Source organism: Neophocaena asiaeorientalis, unplaced genomic scaffold (genome assembly GCF_003031525.2).
Source record: "Neophocaena asiaeorientalis asiaeorientalis breed wild unplaced genomic scaffold, Neophocaena_asiaeorientalis_V1.1 scaffold291, whole genome shotgun sequence".
Classification (NCBI taxonomy): Eukaryota; Metazoa; Chordata; class Mammalia; order Artiodactyla; family Phocoenidae; genus Neophocaena; species Neophocaena asiaeorientalis.
Window position 1 is genome coordinate 1,211,272 of NW_020172735.1, and position 13,370 is coordinate 1,224,641.

Sequence of the window (13,370 nt, forward strand, 5' to 3'; positions counted from 1 at the left end):
GAAAAAAAAGCCCACAACTAGAAACATGAAAATTATTATATTGCAAATGATATGGCCAATAAGGGGTTAATATCCAAAATATATAAACAGTTCACACAACTCAACATCAAAAAACCCCCAAACATCCTGATTTAAAAATGGACAGAAGACCTGAATAGATATTTTTCCAAAGAAGCCATATAGATGGCCAACAGGCCAGGAAAAGATGCTCAACATTGCAAATTATCAGAGAAATGCAAATCAAAACCATAATGATATATCACCTCTCACCTGTCAGAATGGCTGTCATCAAAAAGGCCACAAATAACAAAAGTTGGTGAGGATGTGGAAAAAATTGGAACCCTTGTACACTGTCTGTTGGGATGTAAATCGGTGCAGCCACTGTGGAAAACAGTGTGGAGTTTCCTCAAAAAACTAGAAATAGAACTACCATATGATCCAGCAATTCTACTACTAGGTATATATCTGAAGAAAATGAAAACACTAATTCAAAAAGATGCATGCACCTCAACATTCATAACAGCACTATTGGAAGTGCCAATATGTGGCACTATGTGGAAGCAGCCTAAGTGTCCATCAACAGATGAATGGATAAAGAAGATGTGGTATATATATGTAATGGAATACTACTCAGTCATAAAGGTGAATGAAATTTTGCTATCTGCAACAACATGGATGGACCTGAAGGGTATTATGCTTAGTGAAATAAGTCAGACAAAGAAAGACAAATACTGTATTATATCACTTAATAGGTGGATATAACAAAAGAGAAACAGACTCACAGATATAGAGAACGAACTAGTGGTTACCAGTGGGGAGTGGAAAATGGAGGAGGGGCAAGATAGGGATAGGGAATTAAGAGGTGCAAACTGCTCTGTATAAAATAAGCTATAAGGATATATTGTACACCACATGGAATATTTTACAATAACTATAAATGTAGTATAATCTATAAAGATATTGAATCACTGAAACTTCAATAATATTATAAATCAACTATACCTCAGTTAAAAACAGGAAAGACAAGACAACATATCAAATACTGTGGGATACAACAAAAGCAGTTCTGAGAGGAACATACATGCTTAATATAACATATATATTACAAAATTAGAAGGATCTCAAATAATAAGCTAACTTTACACCTCAAGGAACTAGAAAAATAAGAACAAATTAAGCCTCAGGTTATCAGAAGGAAGGAAATGATAAAGATCAGAACAGAAATAAATGAAATAGAGACTAGAAAAATAATAAAAGAGATCAATGTAACTTAGATCTGGTTATTCAAAAAGATAAAAAAAAACTGACCAACCTTTAGCTAGACTAAGAAAAAAAGAGAGAAGACTCAAATAAGTAAAATTTGAAATGAAAGATAAGATGTTACAACTGAAATTACAGAAATACATAGAATCTATGAGGCTACTGTGAAAAATTATATGCCAACAAACTACATAATCTAGAAGAAATGGATACATTTCTAGAAACACATAACCTATCAGCTCTGAATCAGGAAGAAATAGAAAATCTGAACAGACCAATATTGAGTATAGAGATTGAATCAGTAATCAAAAACTCCAGAGCCAGACATCTCACTGGAGAATTCTTCCAAATGTTCAGAAAACAACACCAATTCTCCTCAAACTCTTCCAAAATATCCAAGAGGAGAGAACAGTTCCAAACTCATTCTACAAGCCCATCATTACTTTGAATCCAAAGTCAGATAAGGATGGCACAAAAAAAGAAAACTATACGTTAATATCCCTGATGATTATAGATGCAAAAATTTTCAACAGAAGATTAGCAAACAAAATTCAAGAACACATTAAAAAGATAATACACCATTACCAAGTGGGATTTATTTCTGGGATGCAAGGATAGTTCAAAATACATAAACCAATAAATGTTATTACACACATCATATCAATAAAATAAAAGATAAAAATTGCATGATCATCTCAATAAATGCAGAAAAAGCATTTCACAAAATACAACATCCTTTCATGATAAAAACTCTTAACAGACTGGATGTGGAAGGAACATACCTCAACAAAATAAAGGTCATATACGGTAGACCCACAGCTAACATTATATTTAATGGAGAGGAATTGAAAATGTAAGATCTGGAACAAAGAATGATGCCTACTCTTACCATTCCTATCCAATATAGTAATGGAAGTCTTAGCTAGAGCAAATTAGGCAAGACAAAGAAATGAAAGACATTCAGATCAGAAAGGAAGATTTAAAGTTTCCATTATTTGTTGATAATATGTTCTTAAATAGAGAAAATCCCAAAGAATCAGTCAAAAAACATTTGAATTAATAATTTCAGTAAAGTGGCAGGATACAAAATTATCATACAGAAATCAATTGCATTTCTTTACACTAATGATGAAGTATCTTAGAAAGAAATAAAGAAACTCATCCCATTCACAATACCATCAAAAAAACCCCACAAACTATTTAGGAATAAATTTAACCAAGTAGGTGAAAGATATGTACAGTGAAAACTACAAAACTTTGCTGAAAGATATCAAAGAAGACACAAACAAATGAAAAGACATCCACATTCATAGATTGGAAGAATTAATATTGTTAAAATGGCCATACTATCCAAAGCAATATACAGATTCAGTGCAATCCCCATCAAAATAACAAATGCATTCTTCACTGAAATAGAAGAAGCTATCTGAAAATTTGTGTAGAACCAAGAAAGACCCTGAATAGTCAAACCAATCCTGAGAAGAAAAGAACAAAGCTGGAAATATCACACTTCCAGATTTCAAACTATACCACAAAGCCATAGTAATAAAAACAGTATGGTACTGGCACAAAAATGGACATGTCAACAAATGGAACAGAATAGAGAGCCAGAATTAAACCCCAGCATACACAGTCAACTAATATTCAACAAGGGAGCCAAGAATACCCAACAGGGAAAGGATAGTTTTTTCAACAAATAGTGCTGGGAAAACTGGAGAAACACATGCCAAAAGATGATATTGGGCCCTGTCTCACACCATCCATGAAAATTAACTTGAAATGGATCAAAGACTTAAACATAAGACGTGATACTGTAAAACTCCTAGAAGAAAACGTAGGGAGGAAGCTCATTGATATTGGTTCCGGCAATAATTTTTCAGCATAATGCCAAAAGTACAAACAGTAAAAAAAAAAGAAATCAACAAAAAGGACTACATCAAACTCAAAAGCTTTTTCCCAGCAAAAGAAACAATTAACAAAATGAAAAGACAACCCACAGAATGGGAGAAAAGTTTTTAAACCTCATATCAGATAAGGGGTTAATATCCGAAGTATATAAAGAACTCAGTCAACCCAAAAACAACAGTAACAAAAAAAATTGATTTTTAAAAATGGGCAAAAGAACTAAATAGACGTTTCTCCAAAGAGTATATCAAAATGGCCAACAGATACATGAAAAAATGCTCATCGTCACTAATTATCAGGGAAATGCAAATCAAAACCACAATGAGATATCACCTCCCACTGTTATAATGACTCTTCTTGACGAAGACAAGAGATAACAGTTGCTAGGAAGGATGTGGTGAAAAGGGAAACTTTATACACTATTGGTGGGAATGTAAATTGGACACAGAATAGATTTTCATAGCATAGTGGGGTGGATAGAACAATAGATATGTGTACAGAATATTATAGATACTTGGTGAAAAGGCTTCTATGGCAGTTTCAGGGTTTGAAGAAGCTTATTAGAGGAAATGCTACCCAAATTACTTTAAACATATGCATGAGTTAGAAAAAAGTGTGAGAAAGGGAGTTATCCAGGTAGAAAGGAGAGCTTGAGCAAAGTTTCAAATGGAAAAATATAGCCTAGTCCATGCCAGGATCTATAACAAGTTCAGTGCAGGAACATAGAGCCCAAGATAAGGTGGTGAGAGACCAAACTGGAGACAGGGCAAGGACGAGGAGCAAGAGGGCCTGACTACTGTGGAGTCTTGTGACCTTGAGGAGCCTCCACTGTGTTTTAATCAAAGGACGATTTGCTACAGTCTAAGAGATAGGGGACAGACCAGCAAACCATAGAGTCATAGAAGCCAATGGAATCTAGAGGAAAACATAGGAAGAACACTCATTGACATAAATCACAGCAAGATCTTTTTTGACCCACCTCCCAGAGTAGTGGAAAGAAAAACAAAAATAAACAAATGGGACCTAATGAAACTTAAATGCTTTTGCACAGCAAAGGAAACTATAAACAAGATGAAAAGACAATGCTCAAAATAGGAGAAAATATTTGCAAACAGGTCAACAGACAAAGGATTAATCTCCAAAATATACAAAGAGCTCAGATGATTGCTAGCAAAAGGAAAAGAAGCCAATGGAATCAATTTTAAAAAGAAAGTGTAAAAAATTAATAAACAGAAACCTCAATTAAACAGAGTTGAGAGACCAGAAGGAGAAGTTCTCACACCCTGCTAGGATAGCAGAACCTAACAGGAAAAAGACAGATTCCTCTTCTTTCCTGGCAAGGACTCAGCCAATGAAAGACCATGACACTTTGTTTACCATAGCCCTCCCAACTTCCTTTTCCCCTCTGTAAAAGTGTTCTCCCTCCCTTGTCATGCATGTGTCTTGCCCATAATTGCAGATCCAGAATTGCAATTCTATGCTGATTCCAAATAAACCCATCTTTGCTGGAAAAGTACCTGGCAGTCTGTTTGTTTCAGGTCAACAAAAGGAAACATCAACATAGCCACATGTAGCCTGGTTTAACAGTAAAGTAAGAATTGAATGATGTCCATTAGATTTGGCAATTAAAATAATCACTGCTGACTTTGAGAAAATTTGCAGAAGATTCATGGGCTGGAGGCCGGGATCAGTAGGCTGATAAGTGAGTGGGGGGTGATGAAGTAGAGTCAGAGGTTCAAGATTCTACTATCTAGAAGTTTTGTTCAAAGAGGAAAGAGATTGTACACCAGCCACAGAGCAATGCAGAGTCAAAGGAGAGGTCTCTGAATGGGAGAGATTTATGTTTATTTCTCAAATGAAGAAGCCAGAGAGGGAGAAGTTGAAGATATTTTCAGGAAGGAATGACTAGTCAAATGCAGTTGCAGGGGGCCAAGGGAACAGCTTGGGGAGAAGGGGGTGATGCCTTATCCTCTGAATTAGAGGGAAGGGGATAAGAATGTATGTGGCTATCAGGGTAGAACATTGAGGAGGACCATGACCAAGACACCCAATTTTGTGAATGAAGGAAAAAACAAATTTCTCTAGAGTGGGGCAACATTTAGAATAATTACAAAACGTACAAGAGGTAGAACTGACCCAACGCAAGGATGGGGATTGGCAGATGGTATTGAGAGCCCTGAATGCATTTGTGTTTTCTCCAGTCTGCACAAGCTTGAGATGCCTTTTTCCAGTTGTCCTCTGCTTTATAGCTATAGAAATACACCGAAGGTATTACAGCACTGACCTAGGATTTAGATTTTGCCAAGAGCTAAAGGAAGGGAGAGGGGCAACTGTCCTTCATGTGATCAGAACTGATATTAGGCTTGTCAGGGAAAGGAGATCAGGAGGAGCTGATGGACCAGGAAAAAGTAGAGGGACCTTGGATCTGGGGCCCACATAGGTGAAAGAGCAGGTACAAATAAGAGAGTAGAGGAACCTGAAGGACAGGAAGCTGGGGTCAGATATAAAGAGGAGACCTTTGGAGGTGCAATTATTATGAAACTTATATATTTTGAATAATATATCATTAGTCCAAATAATGAATTGGTCCAGAATTAGGGGAAGATTTGTATGAATAAAAAAAAGGTCTACAAATTACAGGGCTACAGAGAGATAGAGCAATTTGAGACTTGTCTTTAACGTGGGAAATTTTATTGTTTTTTTTGTTTTGTTTTTAACATGAGAACTAAGTTACAGTTCTGAAAGAAACATTGTGTTTTAGGGGGTGGGGGGCAGTGGCTGGCCCCCCATCCTAAATCAAGTGGACAGCACAATCTGGTGGAAAATACACAGCAGGACTTTAAGAGAAGCTATGGCCTTAGGGAAGAGTTCAGATTTAGTCAAAGTAAAAGGTTAAGAATTCACAATATAGGCTTATATATAAGCCTATAGGGGAAACAGCCTGATGGAGGATTCTAGGGCCCCAGAGTAGTGGGTGTCTTGGTAAGGAGAGACGAAGACAGTTTGGAAATAAGAGTGTGGGAAAGCTAGGATAACTAGAGCAAAATCTCATTGGGGGTGACACTTACCAAAGAAGAGAGGTTTGAGAAGCATTTGGGGACAAAGGGGTGCTCAAGGATCCTAACTGGAATTCTGTTGGAAAGTTGATTCTCCTTGCACATATGAACTGAGACCCAGGTAGAGTTGGAGGTGTAGTGAGGGTGACATGTGATGGTGGTCAGTCTGTCTGTGCCCTCTGCTCACACAACCTGAGGCCCTGGTGGTAGGAGACCTCATTTTAGGCTGGACAGGACCAGTAAAACACCATTTCTCAATGTCCTAGCCCAGGAGACTGGCATTTTTTCAACATATCCTACAAGGTTATTTATATTACAGAAAAAAGTAATGATCAAGTTAACACCAGTGTTCTCTATAGTCTAGAAAATTTATTTCCCCAAACTAACTAATCTTCTTTATTTTATCTGTATGGACATTATTTCTACAGGACTTACTGGCCAGACTTGGATGGGAAAATTAGAGAAGCGTTAGTTTTGCGAAGCGTTAAAGTTCGACTCCTTATCAGCTTCTGGAAGGAAACTGACCCCCTCACATTTAATTTTATTTCATCTCTTAAAGCTATTTGCACTGAAATAGCCAACTGCAGTTTGAAAGTTGTAAGTATTATATTGACTGAGTTATTAAATTAAAAGTTTATTTCCTTCATACATCTGTGAAAGCTGTAAGCACACACATACACATGAACTTCCAGTCAGAACCAGGGCAACAATCTTTGATAGTGAAAAATACCTCAAAAGGTAGGTTAACTAATTTTTCAAAACAACCGTATCCCCCCAAAAAAGAGACTAGAACCCAAGTTTCCTGGTGCCAGAATAACCCTCTTTATATACACTTTCAGTTGCATCCTGTCCATTTTGTTTGAACTTCCTCCTTCACCTACTATTCTTATTTGTGAGACTGTGACCAACAGAGCATTGGAACATGCACCAGCACAGACTCCCCCAGCCCTAAAGCTCCCCTAGCCTGGGTTTCTGTACTTGTTCCAGGTCCCTTGGGCTGCACCCTAATCCGTGTCTGCATACGTCGAGGGAGGCAAGGTTGAGGATTCGTACTACCCTAGACGTTCTAACTCTCTAGCTCGCCTTTGAATCTCCTCTGGTCCTCACATGGAACATCCTCTTCCTCCCCTCAGGGCCCTTGTACATGCGCTTTCCTCTCCTGCAACAGTTTCCTCCATGCATTACCTGACTAAAGCCCACTAATCCTTTAGGTCTCAGCTTCCCCCAACCTCCGCTGCAGTCATTCAACAAATGTACACTGAGACCTGACTCTGCTCTGTGCCAGGCTCTCTTCTAGGTGATAAAATTGTGCTCCATGAAGCATTCAGGGACCCAGGATGACAGGGGCTCCACTGTCAACTTTGACACATGGCTTCCAAGATGGCCTTGAGCCTCAATATCCCAAGGCCAATCAGAAGAAGAGAGAGTGGAGGAGTGCACAGGAGGCATTTATGAGTTAGGCCTAGAGGTGGGGAATATCCCTGTAGCCTTCATTCTCTGGAAGACAGCCCCTCTGTGCTCAGCAAGGGCCCAGATGTCAAAGCACCAGAATACAGAAAGTAAAAAGACGTGTTTAATACAAGCAGAGGCCGAGAGGAGAATATCTGGGGCCTGTGACACGTGATGCATTTGCTCCTATCTCTTCTCTTAACTTCCCTTCAGAACAACTCAGTGGTCTCCACCCACCCACTGTTTCCTGACCCCACAGCACACCTGCTACTAAGGCACTGTCAGTTGAAATCTGTGTCATGAAATATTAAGGGCTCTCATTGAAAACTTACAAGAAATTACAAGGAAAGTAGAATCCATCATTTTAACCTCTACAGTATTTACTCAGCTTCATTTTTTCAAACACTCATGGTCACATTACTCGAATAAACCAAACATTAATAGTTCACTGTTGGACATTTTATAAAACAGAGACTCCAATCTTCATTTAAGCCAGGCCATGCATTTCTAAGCATCAAGATAAGCCTTGAGGAGAAGGAAGCTTATGGCCCCGACATCTAGACCACAGATGGATGAAAAGCTTTTCCAAGAAGAGTGGGAGTTGGAATCTTGCATATAGCATGTCTTCAGGAGCCTGGGAGCACTGATAAAGCAGATAGCCTGGTAATCTCTGTTGTTAGAGGAATAGGCACATTCCCCCTGGCTTTGTGGGTTTGTATCCATGAGGAGGCTCGTGGAAAGAGACTGCACTCACCAAGTTTTCCTAGTTAACTGAGGTTTTTAAAAAATAAATTAACAAGTCACTTTTGAAATATCTTTGCTGTCACCTGCAGCACGTTAGGCGTCTAATAGTATGTCAGTGAATACAATATGGTTTCTGCTGTTGTCTTAGTCTCCCAGAAAAAGCTCTTTTCCCTCTTTAGGGTCATCTTCAACTTGCTAGAGGAAGTGGGTTCTCAGTAAAGCCTCAAGCTGTGATGCCATCACTGACTTAAATTAGGATGTATAATTTATTCTTTTTCAAATTTGTCTTGATTCTGCAATAATATCTTCCTCAAAAGGAAATAGCAAGTGTGTAGACAGGTATGGTGATAGAATGTTCAAGCGAGATGACTGCTGGCTGTTATCAGTATTCATGTGACCTCACAAGTATAAAACCACAACTTAAGAGCATTCACAGGTTATTAAGTCCATTTGAAGAGTCCACAAAGGCTCTATGCGAACCCATCAAACTTGACACAGATTTTGCTGAAGGTAGGAACTGAGGAAATAAGGTGATCCAGTCTGCATTGCCTATAATCATGGAAATATGGCAATGGGAGAACACTCCTCTGGGATGTACAATAGACAGTTCTTAGGTGGTAGATTTTGGCCTGTGTACCATTGATCTCAAGGGTTCTACAAAAAAAAAAAAATCAGAATAGAATTTTCAGGGCTGGAAGAGACCTTAGTGATCACTTGGTTTATCACTCCTTTCTCAACCTGGAGGGGAAGGAAAAACCAACTCTCATTATTTCCCCAAACTAAACTTGAACACTTACTGTTTTAAAACTGTAAATGATATCTCCATTTCTAGGTATCATCCTACTTTTCTCACTGCCTCTTCTTTCCTTCAATCACACATGATTCTACAGATGTAAGACATTCTGGAAATATTCCATGCAGTTTTGAAAATTTTCCACGTTTTTCAATGTGGAGGAGACCTGAGGTCTTCACCTTTGATGGTGTCTTCCTGTGAACTCAGTCACAGTTTAAGCCTCATCTGAGCACTTGCCAATTTCAGCAGATTCCTGAAGCCACTCCTGATGTCACCTACCTCTCTTAGCTCCCACATCCCCATTCCAGGTGAACTGGAATGCTGCTTTTTGGATCACATTAAAGTTGAAATTCGGGAGTTATGGTTTGAAGTTGTGATTTTTTTTGAGTTGCTTATTAAAAGAGCTTGTAGACCTAGGTGTTTAGATAGAAATATTTGTTCTTTTGGCAAAATCTTTTTTTGACATTTGCAAATCCCCAATTAATTCAGCTGGTCATTGACATGGGCCTGCTGCTTCTTATAATATATGCCACATGTGGGAATTCAGTTCGTTGGCATGCTTGACAGAAAGCACCCTGAGGCATACTTAAAATGCCAGCACACTCTGATGAATAAGACAAAAGAATTAGACAACTTCTGGCCCTTTCCCCATTAAAAGAATGAATTTTATGTTTACTTTATAGTTTAAAAGTGTTAATTATAGACCTAGGTGAGCATGATAATTTTCTCTCTTGTTGCCTGTATGGATTTGAGAACAAAAATAGCTTCATCTATATGAAGTAACAAGATTGTGGTTTTAATAACTCAGTATGAGGTCTATTGTTGATACTTGAACGAAAAACCCTTTTGTGTTTGAACAAAACCAGAAATGTTCTCTATATTCACCTGCTTTATTTATTTATTTATTGTCTTACAGAAATTTTTTGATCTGGAAAGAGAGAACGCTTGTGTTACAAAAGAACAAAAGAATCACACCTTCCCTAGATTAAATCGCAACAAGTACATGGTGACGGATGGCGCAGCTTATATTGGTAGGTGTCAGAGCTGTAAGGCTCCTTAGGGGATCATGCAAGTTAGTGGTGATCTAGCTGTACTCTTCTGTACCCCATGGTGAGGAAGCTCCTGCCAGTGAGTGGGAGACCTTGAAGTCAGGAAACAGGAGGGTGAGGGCAAAGAGCTCCTTAACAGAGCATCTCATCTGTGGCTTGGTTCATATGCTAGGAGACCATATGTGATGTCTTTTTGTAAATGTTTTGCAGAAATTCCATGGTCCATTTGTCTCATTTTATAGGTGAGGAGTTGGATGGCTCATGAAAGGCCAGTCCTGGCACTTAAATGAACCCAGTGCTCATTTCCTACCCACTGTACCACTGTCATGAGTAATGGGGAGGCAGACATCATTGAAATTCGATGCCCAAACAAACACTACCTGTGCAATAATCCTACCTCTGCCATTTTAAAAATATGTAACTTTGGGCAATTTACTTAAGCTCTCTAAAAACCTCAGTTCTCTCATCTGTAAAATGGAGTTAATAATAGTTTCTACTTCATAGGGTAAAGTTTAATTGGGATAATATGTAAAAAGCACCTTGCACAATGAAAGCTCCTAACACATAGATAATACTAGATTCATGTTAGCTATTATTATTAAGGCAATAAAGCTCCAGATACAGAAACAATATGTATTGGTATATTTCTTACTAACGGATTAAATCTATTCTACTTTCCCATGGTGTGCATGAATCCAGAGTAACCCCTTTACTAGTACTGTCACAGGCAGAGTGGAAGTTATTATCTATAAAATGAAAGTGCATAGATCACAAAACAGCAGGATGGTTATTACACTGTACAAATGAAGTAGCAATCTCAAAGCAGAAAAGAAAAATGTGTCTGGGATGAAGGAATATGGAATCTGCATTATTTTTTCCAAATTCAGTGAGTAAAAAAATATGCCATTTTAACTTTGTAAAGCACTTTATCTTATTTGATTCTCTTAGCAACATTGTCAATAGGGAAGGCAGCTTTAATCACCTGCAATTTAGAAATAAGGAAATTGGGCCATAAGATATGAAATGAATTAAACACTTACTACCTCCTCTCTCAGCGTGGAGATGTTCTGTTTCTTCCCATTTTGAATAGTTGTGTGTCTTATTAGTAGAATAATAAGAATAATAGAATAGGGTATTGAAATTTTTAAAAATGTGTATCATTCCAGTTCTAGAATATGACAATATTATTTTATTCATGTTGTCCCTCTCAGTGACCCAATAGGCGATCATTTAGATTTTCTCATGTTCATCAATGCACGGAGAATAGAATGAAATGAGCTTCTTTTTAAACAAGTGGCAAAAGCAAACTCAAAGTTGTTTAGTCAAAAATGGGAACTTTTGCTTCAATATTGGGAAAAATAGGGGTGGATTAAGTTTTGGGCACAGTGGGATTTAAGGACTCAAATCTGAATATTCTACCTGCAGGGTTTACTTAAAGTAAGTTGTTAGGTGCACATTCAGCAGTGATATGTGCTTATATCCAAATGTTCTTTATAATGAATTAAGTAAGTGTATTGGAGTCAGACAAACCTTTTTTTGATTTCAAACTCTGAAACTTACAAGCTGGAAGATGGTAAAGTCACACAATCTCTCTGAGCCTCTGAGGAGCCTCTGTTTCCTTATCTTTAAAATAGGGATAACAGCACCCATCCTTTGGTGGTGGTATAAGGATTAAATGAGATAATATATGAGAAGCTCCCAACACTGTCACTGATCTCTCTGCCAGATTCCTACTAAATATTGATTCCTGACTCTCTCCCTTCTTCTTTCCCTGTAATGCATTTTTTAAAATAGACTTTTGTTTAAAAAACAGTTTTAAGTTCACAGCAAAACTGCAGAAGGCACAGGGATTTCCTATATACCCCCCAACCCCACATGTGCACAGCCTCCCACATTACCAACATCCTTCACCAGAGTGGTACATTTGTCACAACTGATGAACTTACATTGACACATGATTATCACCCAATATCCATTGTTTACATTAGGGTTCTCTCTTTGTGTTGGATTTGGGCAAATGTATGAAGACATGTATCTGCTATTGTAGTATCACGTAGAGTAGTTTCACTGCCCTAAAAATCCTCTGTGCTCCACCTATTTATCCCTCCCCCTACCCTGGCAACCACTGATTTCTTTTTTAACTAACTCCGCAGTGTTGTCTTTTTCAAAATATATGGCTGGAATTATATAGTGTGTAGACTTTTACAATTGGCTTCTTTCACTTAGTAATATGCATTTAAGGTTCTTCCATGTCTTTTCATGGCTTGGTAGCTCATTTCTTTTTAGTGCTTAATAATATTCCATTGTCTGGAATATTATTTATCGATTCACACTTTATCCATTCATCTATTGAAGGGCACCTTGGTTGCTCCAAGTTTTCACAATTATGAATAAAGCTGCTATAAACATCCATGTGCATATTTTTGTGGGACATAAGTTTTCAACTCCACTGGGTAAATACCATGGAGCATGATTACTGAATCATATGGTAAGAGTACGTTTAGTTTTATGAGAGACTGCAATATTGTCTGCCAAAGTGGACGTACCATTTTGCATTCCCACCAATGAGTGAGAGTTCCTGTTGCTCCACATCCTCACCAACCTTTGGTGTTGTCAGTGCTCTGAATTTTGGCCATTCTAATAGCTCTGTATGACACACATCTCATTGTTTCAGTTTTCATTTCCCTTTGACATATGATGTGGAGCATCTTTTCGTATGTGTATTTGCCATCTATCTTCTTAGGTGAGGTGTCTATTAAGGGCTTTGGCTCATTTTTTAAACAGATTTTTAATTTTCTTACTGTTCATTTTTAAGAGTTCTTTGTATATTGTGGATAATAGTCTTTTATCAGATATGTCTTTTGCAAATATTTTCTCCCAGCCTGTGGTTTATCTTTGCATTCTCTTTCATTCTCTTTCACAGAGCAGAAAATTTTAATTTTAATGAAGTCCAACTTATCAATTATTTCTTTCATGGATCATGCCTTTGGTGTTTTATCTAAAAAGTTATCACCAAAACCAAGGTCAGCCAGGTTTTCTCCTATGTTATCTTCTAGGAGTTTTGTAGTTGTGCATTTTACATTTAGGTATGATCACATTTTGAGTTACATTTTG

The 13,370-nt window shown here is 37.7% G+C and overlaps 1 protein-coding gene across 1 annotated transcript in view; it reads left to right on the forward strand.

Moving 5' to 3' along the window:
* PLD5 (phospholipase D family member 5) overlaps positions 1–13,370 on the forward strand; it is a 266,832-nt gene that overhangs the window by 248,323 nt on the left and 5,139 nt on the right. The window contains exons 7-8 of the mRNA XM_024740486.1: positions 6,650–6,818; positions 10,124–10,238. Coding sequence (XP_024596254.1) covers positions 6,650–6,818; positions 10,124–10,238 — 284 coding nt within the window. The remainder of the gene's footprint in view (positions 1–6,649; positions 6,819–10,123; positions 10,239–13,370) is intronic.